Genomic DNA, 11,289 nt, shown 5'->3' with positions numbered 1-11,289 from the left:
GCTATTTCTTTGCCTGTTTTCAATTTTGAATATTAGAGAATCCCGTAGGTAGATTGACATCTTGGCTATATAGATAGATTAAAAGGATCAATCCGATATTGGGTAGATTATTTCATTTCTCATAGGATGCATAGGGAGAGTTGAAATTTTTTCAATACTGCAACTCGATATCCTATTAAAATAGATAAAAGCAACATTCTTATTCTTATAACTATACTTATGCACGAAAATTATTATTCAAATTCTAATGAAAGGGGTATCCTATACATTATCTCACTCCCTCAAAAGTGCATTTGTAAACCATAGAATTAATCACTTTGATATTCTCCTTCACTATTCTTTGTTCTTCCTAAAGCATAGATATAATTTTCTCTTATCACTTTAGGTAATTAACACTTTATAACAAATTTATTACAGATCATTCACTCATAAATGAAGGTTTTACGAATCTTAACGTTGTATCATATTTTATAATCTAGACTACAGTGGTTACCTTGTTTGATTCATCATGAGAACAATCTTGGTCTTTACCTTACTAGTTGTTGCTGTCAGCTGCAGAGGTAGGTTAACGATGAAAGTAGTTTTATTTATTGGTTTAAATTGGCTACGTATGGAACTGTTGTGACCTATGAATAATAGCATAATCAAACTTTCAACTATTTCTACTGTACATCGCAACTAGTTAATTGGCAAACATGTGCGCTTACATTTATATATCTTAAACTATCAATTTAATCGAATTGATCTAATCGAACTTAAAGATCTCTATTTTTTGACATTAACGTCGTAAATGTCTCAATTTACCATACTTAGTAAAGTTTTACAGTCGTTATTTTAGAAATGTTTAAAAATATTCCAATAATCTGACATAATATTCAAGATAACATTTTATAGTCTCCATTCTTACTAAATGTGAGTCTTTTAATGAAAAAAAATTGTCACATTGCTCCTAACTATTGAAATAGGTGGTTATGTACTTATCGTTTTGAGCATTAAACTAGCGCTTAGATTTTTATTTGAAGTAATTTGTTTTCCACCGTTCAAATTCTAAGATACTTTTCTACTTGTAAAATAGAAATTTTTAACCAAGGACTTCTTACTGTATGTCGATAATCTTAGTACTTTTAAATATCTTAGCACCATAACAATTAGAATTTTAGTTTTACTACTATCGTCTTCGATTCATCACCGACCCAGTGTCTTAGCTTCCTTGCTACAGATATAAAGCGTTAAATATTAGCAGATTCCTGCTAATTGCTTAATAATTTTACTCACCATATTTACGGGTACAATATTTGATAGTTATTAACAACTTTATTAAAGTATAAGTCTCTGTCACTTCTTTCTCCAGTTCAATCTATCGGTTATCGGTTAACAGTAATATCTTGTTAATCTCATTTTCATGCACCTTTCTTTATATCAGCAATTTAACATTTGAAAATAATTTTATATTAGTGAGCGATTGATAGAAATCTGATATTAATCAACTAACCTATTTTAAGTCTCCATCTTACTGTTCCATTGAGCATGAAGTACAAGTAATATACAGGCGTCGACATTAAAAATTTATAGAAATCGTTTTATTATAGTTATCCCATTATGAACTTTAAACAAGAAAAAAGGTCAAATTTTACTGATTCTATTTTTTTTTCAAGATTTTGATGAGAAGAATTGCCATATTTCAATTTTTTTTTGTGTGTGCACCATTCTTTATTATGCAGCCAGAGCAATATTTGCTCGCTTATTTTCGTTATTTCTATTTTTTTCGCCCATCGCTCGTCTCTGGTAATAGTGTGAGCATTCAATTGTCATTGCTCAGTTCCAATCTAGTATGCGCTACTCATTAATCAATCGACGGTTTCATTTGGATAGGCATTTATATTTATTACAAATGTATTAACTTTACTGCATAATACCATACTGTTAATCAATCATAATGATACCGGAACGATTAGATAATGCACGCAAGTTTTGTTGTATATTGACTAGTTAAAATGAATAATTAATTAATATAACCTCTACTTCACAGTATATGGTTCCGTATTATAGTCATCATGGTCTTTGTCAAGAATAGTATACAATATATTTGGTGATGTATTGGAATCATTTAAAATATTACTACCATCTCAGTAAATTGCTTATTATCAAGTTATACTGCTCAACACTTAATTCTCAAGTTTATCTGTTATATTGCGACTATATTAAAATTTGGCTTATTACATCCTTATTATGTACTCCTACCTGTGATGGTAATAGACGTTCAATTAAGCGGTCTTTAATTAAGTACCGGTTTTCACACACTGCTAGTGACTAAGTGAGTCCACACACGCTAACGCTAACGAAAAACACCTCTTACTGACTTAGAGAGATGAGATTAGCTATATCACCAAATAGTTCACTTCCAACGACTGAATACTATAGTATAGTTATAGCGTCAGTGATGGTGTAGACAATATAGTCAGAGAATTACTACTATTTATTACTGAAGAAAAGTTGACAACCAAGATTATATTCTCGCCAATTCATTAGTAATTGACAAACTAGTTGACTAACTAACAGAATAACTAAATAAAAAGTGGTCTACAGGTACCAGCCTTTTATAGTCTCATCAGAAACTCCTGATGCAAATAAAGTAAAACCATCCTTCTTAAAAACTTTTGGTAGGAAGTAGAAAGTAACAGAGCCAAATTATCCATTATCTGTATTATAATTGTATAAAAATATCAGTGATCACTTTTGTCCTTTTAGGTAAAGAAATCCATAATGTTAATTTAGCATTTAGATTAGCATTACAGACGCATGGACACACAAATTAAGAGTGTTAATGATAATATTAAAAGATATACTTTCATTCTATCAATTTTGCATTATTAAGATCGTATAAGCTGCACATCTTATTTACACAGTTTCTAAATCAGATCTTGGTATTCTTACGATAGTAAGTTCATCGGTCGATAATAAACATTAATGGTGCTTTTAGCTGCTAAAATAGAGTATATACCCGAATAAAAGCAAAATGGTTTTTTTGAATCTTTTTAAACTCTACATAGAATATCAATTTATCCTAACAGCTATCTATCTGTCACTTCTCATTAAACTAATTTTTTAGTGCTTAATGAATGAAATACTTTCAATGATTATACTTCTTTAGCAATCAGCAAGAATACTGATGAAAAGAGCAAAAAACCAAAGAAAACAGAGCCTAAGTTAATGATTGGTTACCCGCTTTTTAAGAAGGAAGATTTGGTAAATAACTCAGTAGTTGTAATTATAATCTCATGCTGTAGAAAGTATGGTGTTAAACAATTTTGGATAAGTTTTGGCCATAAGTGATTATTTTATAAGCGCATTACTCGATTTGTCAAACTTACTGGTGATCATGGCTTTGATATTGCCTTACGGTGTATAATTTATCAAATCATGGACTATCCTTATAAAGTAGCAATTCCCTTTATCCAGTAACTTTTTTCATCCTAAATTAGCTAATACATTTAAATAATTAATAAAAAACATATAAGGTGATAATTGTGTTATCTCCTATGTAGGATTCTCAAATAGGGAATGCTTTGTTCCGAAAAATATAAGTTGATTACAAATTTGATAGCAACTGAGTGTGTACTGTATGCTAACAGCTAAATTGTACAGTATCTAAGGATTATTTAAAAAATATAAGTTATCTACACTCTTAATGCAATTGTACACCAGCTGATAGTTAAACAATTTCCGTAGTTAACGATATTATAATTAATCGAAAAATGTATATATATACAGTGATAATTGTGTTATCTGCTACGTAGGATTCTCAAGGGTATGCTTTGTTCAGAAAAGATGTAAGTTAACTATAAATTCGATAGCAACTGTACTGTGTATGCTAACGGCTAAATTGTATAGCATCTAAGGGTTACTTAAAAAACATAAGTTATCTACACCTTTAATGCATTGTAGACGAGCTAATAGTTAAACAGTTTCCATAGTTAACGATATTATAGTTAACAGAATATATATATAGTGACGATTGTGTTATCTCTTATGTAGGATTCTCAAGGGTATCCTTTGTTCAGAAAAGATGTAAGTTAACTATAAATTCGATAGCAACTGTACTGTGTATGCTAACGGCTAAATTGTATAGCACCTAAGGGTTACTTAAAAAACATAAGTTATCTACACCTTTAATGCATTGTAGACGAGCTAATAGTTAAACAGTTTCCGTAGTTAACGATATTATAATTAACAGAATATATATATAGTGACAATTGTGTTATCTCTTATGTAGGATTCTCAAGGGTATCCTTTGTTTAGAAAAGATGTAAGTTAACTATAAATTCGATAGCAACTGTACTGTGTATGCTAACGGCTAAATTGTATAGCATCTAAGGGTTACTTAAAAAACATAAGTTATCTACACCTTTAATGCATTGTAGACGAGCTAATAGTTAAACAGTTTCCATAGTTAACGATATTATAATTAACAGAATATACATATAGTGACGATTGTGTTATCTGCTATGTAGGATTCTCAAGATGGGTATGCTTTGTTCAGAAAAGACGTAAGTTAACTATAAATTCGATAGTAACTGTACTGTGTATGCTAACGGCTGAATTGTATAGCATTTAAGGGTTACTTAAAAAACGTAAGTTAACTACACCCTTAATGTAATTGTATAGGATTCTCAACCAGGACATGCTTTGTTCAGAAAAGATGTAAGTTAACTATAAATTTGATAGCAACTGTACTGTGTATACTAACGGCTAAATTGTATAGTATCTAAGGGTTACTTAAAAAGCATAAGTTATCTACACCTTTAATGCAATTGTATACGAGCTGATAGTTAAACAGTTTCCATAGTTAACGATATTATAATTAACAGAATATACATATAGTGACGATTGTGTTATCTCTTATGTAGGATTCTCAAGATGGGTATGCTTTGTTCAGAAAAGACGTAAGTTAACTATAAATTCGATAGTAACTGTACTGAGTATGCTAACGGCTAAATTGTATAGTATCTTAGGGTTATTTAAAATGTATAAGTTATCTACACCCTTAATGCAAATGGATAGGATTCTCAAATAGGGCATGCTTTGTTCAGAATAGATATAAGTTAACAATAACCTTGATAGAAATTTTACTGCTTTTATTAGCGAATCATAACGCTATTTCTTATTAATGTTATAGTATATAAATAATAAGTGGATATAAAATAGATTAATGGCAGTTTTTATTGAATACACGCAAAGATGTTGATTACTCAAAGCATTTATTTTAATTCATTTCACGAGCTATACACTGTTGCAATTGAATGCATTATTAAACTATCTTATGAAGCTACTTGCAAATGCAGTACTTGGAAGATAGCAGTGATAATAGCGAATCATATTTAAACGTGTTTATTTCCCAGTACGCCATAATTTCATTCGTACATTGTACGATGTCACATACTATATTGCCTGAATATCTACAATATCAAGAGCGATTGTAGACATTCCTCCTTTACTATATAGTTAATTTCTATTGCGATTTTATCATTATCTTCATAAAGGATAAATATAACCCACTAATAGGCAATCTCTTATTTAAGAAAGAAGTAGCTTTAATAATTCTGTAATTATATTTTAAAAGGAAATTACATTTTAAAGATTTAGTCAACAATTTTTATAAAGGATTTTACACGGCTGACATAGCTATCTTTTGAATATGTTATTAAAAGGCTCAAAACGGAAATTCTATACTTTATGGCCATCCCTTATTTAAAAAAGAGGTAAATTGTGTACCGAGAACCAGATTAACTGAAATAACATTTTACGCAGAATCGCAATTTGTTGACCAAGTATGATTATAAAACTGCTTCGCATCAATAACATAGCTTTATTTTTGTTTAAAATCGCAGGATCAAGATGGTGAACTCTCGGAGAAAGCTGACACTCCCTTATTCAAGAAAGAGGTAAATCACGCAATAGGGTCTACATTATCTGATGATGCATTTGAAAATAAGTCCCGTCAATGCTATCTGTATTCAAAGTGTACTATCCCGTATTACAAGGCTATTTTTAAATTAAGATAAGGAGTTAAATCGTTACGATTTAAATTAATAATTTCATTACAGCAACTCCTAAACTAGTTAGATGTTTTATAAATTTATCATATGATTTTACGAACCGTTTCGAGCCTACCGACAAATCTTATTGCCGAAAACGCTTACGTGTATGATTATCACCTCTGTATATAATTAATTTTTAATTAGTAAAAAATAGGCTAAGAAAGGGATACCGAGATAGTATAGCATATCAAAGTTTTATGATATTAAAGGATAGAATCATTATCGAAATTTAATAACCCATTCGTTTACTTTAGGAAAATACTCAAGTATAAAATAGTAGCCATCTGATCTCTCAATAAACTAAAATACAGCCTTTCACTTTATACTAGTGTAGTAGTTGCGTAGGCTTAACATGATCTTATAGAAATACTCACCCGGTATGCCAAAACCCTAAATATTTACGATAAGCTATCATCCGATTCTAAAACTTCAATTAATCTATTCAAAAATAGAGCAAATGATAGGATATTAAAGATTTAGCCTCCAAATAGAAAATATTTACTACTTAGTTCTTAGTTTAAGAGTATATTAGCCGTTCTGCGGTTAATGATTAGTAAGAAATGCTCATCAGGCATGTCAAAATATTAAACATTTAGAATAGCCTATCATCTGATTCTAAAACTCCAATGATCCTATTTAAGAAGAGGATAAATGATAGGCTATAAAAGATTAGTCTCTGATGGAAAATGTTCAATACATAATTCTTACTCTATATTTGCCGTTCTGTGGTTTAGTGTAGGAATTTAGTAGGCTTGTTATGATTACTGAGAAAAACTTATGTGGTATGTCGAAATATTAAATATTTAGGATAGCCAATCAGCTGATTCTAAACGCCCGATTATTATATGGAAGAGGGTAAATGATAGGTTATATAAACTCCCTTTCCAATAGATAATGTTCAACATACTGTTTTTAGTTTATATTAGCCATACTGCAGTGCAGTATAGAAATTTATAGAATCGTTATAATTGATGAGAAACGCTTATCAGATATGTCGAAATGTTAAATATTTAGGATGGCCCATCATCTGATTCTGAAATTCCAATGATTCTATTTAAGAAAAGGGTAAATGATCGATTTCATTTCCACAAAAAATATTGAATTCATAGTTTATAGCTTATACTAACAGTTCTGTGATACTCAAGTAGCAATTTTGTAAACTTATTAACAAAGGTTAAATATTTAGAATAGGCTATTATCTGATTTCGATACTCGTAAGATTCTATTTAAGTAAAGGGTAAATGATAGATTGTAACAGATTTTATCTCCTGTAAGGGAATGTTCAATCGATGCAACATAGTCCTTTTTGTTTAAACTAGCTATTTTAAGGATCAACTATTATAGAAGAATAATACTGATTTGTAGGAATATTAAACTCTTAAATATTAGGATAGGCTATGATCGGATTTTGAAAGACCAATTAATGTACTTAACGAAAGAGCAAAGAATTTAAAACCTATTTAATCTGTTATAAAGAGTTATTAATTATGCGAATATACGTACAGCAGTGCTTTAGCTTATTTGTATACTAGAAATTGAAGGAATAATTTAGACTAAAAAAGATTGAATTAATCTGGCGTAAAGTAATATTTAAAAGATTCGGCATACTCCATAGTATATACTAGTTGTTCCAAGAAGTAACTATGTAGGAGAAAAAGACTGATTGATAGGAATATTACCACTTTCAATATTTAGGAGAGGTTATCATCGCATTTTGAAAAAACCCTTTCTTGTATTTAATAAGAGAGAAAATCATCTATTACAAATATATTTGATCTGCATTAATAAAAATGTTGATGATATCGTACTTACGTTTAATCATATCTTAGCAAATTCTGTAGACCTCTTACTGTACTTTTCTGGCATCAACCATCGTAGAAACAAGGGTTTATAGACCCAAATTGAAGCGATTCATTAGTTACCTTAAATTTGTTCTAGAAAATTTGTAAAATAGACTAATAACAACAAGCTAGAATTAGGAACCCTAGCCCCGAGTTGTGATCACGTAATTAACTGTTATTGCCATTTTTTGATCGATTCGTACACATCTGGTTAAAAACGGTTAATGCAAACTGCTAATTGTAAATTTGTAATAGTAGAGAATAATTTGCGTAGGTATCAAAATCATGATCGATTGCCATTAATGTTAACCAATTTCTTTCTTCATGCATTATTATTGATAGCAAGATGATGATAGTGAGAAATCGGAAGCAAAGAATGTAGTATCTTGGTTTTCAGTAAGTCTCATGTCGATAATAAATAAGTGATACCTAGTTACAGATGAATGGTATATATTATAGAGAAGTTATTCGATGAAATCTTCAGTATTTTTAAGTTCATTACAAAAATGCTAATCCTAGCTTACTTAATGTAAACATGGCTTTATTTTATCCTCACTGTAGCAGAGAGATACAAGAAAGCAAGGATTTATCCCTTTTAAAAGAGGTCACAAAAGGCTATCTTACATACCTAACTCTAACCCATTTAAGAAAATTTTCCTTGGTGATTTATCTAGTCGATCGGAAAAAATGGCTTGAAAGTCTCAACCGAAGGATTATCCAACATCCTCCTTTCCCATTGAACGGTTAATGGTAATTCAAATGTGTAACAAAATCTCCAGTTAGATTGACCAAGTGTGGATAATAATGCTATAGCTTTATCTCGTATTGGCTACATGCTTTACTACTGCAGTTGTCTATCGTTGAGGTAGTCATGTTGTTTATATGTTATTCTCAACTATCCATCTTCCGTAGATACTTTAGCCTTAATCTATCAATCGTAATACATAAATTCAAATGATATAGTCATGATCTATAGTCATTATTTAAGCGAAAGCAACCATACAGATGCCAATAAGTATAGTAGTGGAAGAAAATAACGATAATCAAGTTATACAAATTGATGCCATAAACTATGTGAATGTATTGAACTAGGCGTCTACGTATTAGCTCTCTAGCGAAATAAGATCATATAAGAATTACCAATGAAATAAAAGAAGTCTTTACTCGTATTCCTGTTGTGCAATATTTTCTTCTCGAGTTGCTATGCAATATTACAATTGAGTAAATAGTAGAATGACTCGATTTTTGACCAGTAATCTATGAAAGCATTAAGAAAGCATGTTTTGATGGAGTGCATGTGAAAAATTACATAACTACGATTTAGCAGTAAATTGACAGTTTTTTAATCGGTATCAGCTACAAGCTGCAATATGTTGTACGGAAAAACGCTAACGGCCTAGAATAAGTAAAAGTTAAAACTCTTACTACTACTTATAGTGACACGTAATTAATTACAATAAACTCAAGAAAGCATATTTCTATTGACTCCGTGTGAAGAATTGCATAGCCAAGATGGAGCAGTAAATTGGCAGTTTTGATGGGTATCTGCTACAAGCCGAGATATGTCATACAAAAAAGGCTAAAGCCACAGTATAAGTAAAAGTTAAGGTTAGGGTTGGCATTGAAAAAATGGATACTTAATTAAGAATGCTTTTATTACACTCATAGTTACTGAAATGGACTAGAAATATCATGAAAAGTCACTTTACCTTGTTTAATCATAACGTGGCAGCACATTGAAAACGGAGCAAATATAACCTTGTTGTACTGTAGTTTAGTTGATCACAGTTCATTTCTTATATGATAATACTTTTAGAACATGTCAACTGAACACTTTATGAGATCGAGTAGTGCTCCGTAAGTATGTGCCTTTCTAATGGAAATCGACAAGTAAATCGATTCTACTTGTACTCCTTGGACGTTCTTTCTGATACAATTCACAAAAAGAGCAGGCATTACTTAGACTGCTTGATTACTAGACTTTGCAAAGCTCGTGAAATGCAATCTACGTATAACAACATGATGTTAGCGATCTTTACTTACTAGAATGGATTATGATTAATCATTACTAAGCGAAATAGTTACTTTCCAATAAGACGGAACTGATTATACACTGTCATGGAGGCATTCCTTGTACCTTAAGTTTCTTTGGTCAAATCGCACTTTTGAAAGTTTGTTTATACTGATTACTTTGGATTGAGAGAAATGAGCCTGTAAAAGGTTTTTACAGAGAAGCTAGCTCGTGAATAATGTGCATTAATTTGCACTAGATATTTCATTGATTTCTGTCTATGACTAGCAGCAAGATGTTAAGAGAGCAACTGGTCTTATACAAAGGGTCTTACAAAGAAAAGCCAGCTCGTGGGCAATTACATTAACTTGATATTTCCTTAACTCTGTCTATGCATCACAACATGATGTTTAAAAAATCTTGACTTACTACAGTAATAATATCAATAAGACCGTATAGAATACGTATATCGCCAAGAGGAATTTCTCAGTCATGCATTTTCTCGTACCTTATAATTTCTTGATCAAATTGTACTTTTGGAAGTCTCTGTACATGGATTAATTTTGATCAAGAAAGAAATTGGTCTGTAAGTAGTCTTACACAGCGAAGTTAGCTCATGGATAATTGCAGTAAATTGATATTTCATCAAGTACAGGCTTCGTATAACGTCAAAACATTTAAAATTTTTACTTATTAGAAGGGATTACTACCAATATTAATAAGGCTTAATTTATACTACAGCAGTAAGGTCAAGAAGACCGTACATGAAATAGAGTCAACTATCTCAGGGCTCCTTGCTCAATCACGCTTTTGCGAGTCTCTCTACAATGATTTAATCTAGATCGTGAAAGGAACTGACTTCTGCAAAAGAGCTAATCCTCATGGCTAAATACACGAGATTGATTGTATATTGACAACAGAAAGATTTAAAAATAGCTGAGGAAAACTAAATAGGATATATTATCAAGGAGAATTTCTCGCATATGAGGAAGCCGGTCTCAACAGACTTTCGCGAGTCTCTATACATTAAATAATGTAGAGTAAGCTTTAAACATAGGAGTTAGCAATTTGGACTTGTAAAGAATATTTTTTAATCATCGACTATCCGTTAAATTGAGTAATAAGAATACTTTGTAGATATCTCAGCTCTAGTAAACTCACATACTTGATGAAGAAACCAACTTTTAAAAGAAATGTTGTCTAGCTTAAGATATTCTACACATATGTGGTGTTTGCTGTTCTACAGAAATCCCGATGATAATGTTCCTGATATCCAGTAGCCTGAAGATGGCTTCGGTTCTTTTTGTTTGAATCGATTTACATATGCAGTGCTAAAGCT

General features: G+C 30.8%; 1 protein-coding gene across 1 annotated transcript; it reads left to right on the top strand.

Moving 5' to 3' along the window:
• Positions 1-508: 508 nt before the first annotated feature.
• On the top strand, positions 509-8,635 carry TRIADDRAFT_51275 (uncharacterized protein; the record flags this gene model as incomplete). Its single annotated transcript, XM_002108379.1, has 14 exons — positions 509-560; positions 3,152-3,246; positions 3,798-3,830; positions 4,036-4,068; positions 4,274-4,306; positions 4,512-4,547; positions 4,666-4,701; positions 4,908-4,943; positions 5,709-5,759; positions 5,889-5,942; positions 6,906-6,953; positions 7,113-7,163; positions 8,282-8,335; positions 8,501-8,635. 14 exons carry the CDS (start codon positions 509-511, stop codon positions 8,633-8,635), a joined length of 747 nt encoding a protein of 248 aa, XP_002108415.1.
• Positions 8,636-11,289: the final 2,654 nt, after the last annotated feature.

Source organism: Trichoplax adhaerens, genomic scaffold, assembly GCF_000150275.1.
Source record: "Trichoplax adhaerens TRIADscaffold_1 genomic scaffold, whole genome shotgun sequence".
Lineage (NCBI taxonomy): Eukaryota > Metazoa > Placozoa > Uniplacotomia > Trichoplacea > Trichoplacidae > Trichoplax > Trichoplax adhaerens.
The sequence above is the reverse complement of the archived record's forward strand: the minus strand, read 5'-3'. Positions and strand labels throughout refer to the sequence as shown.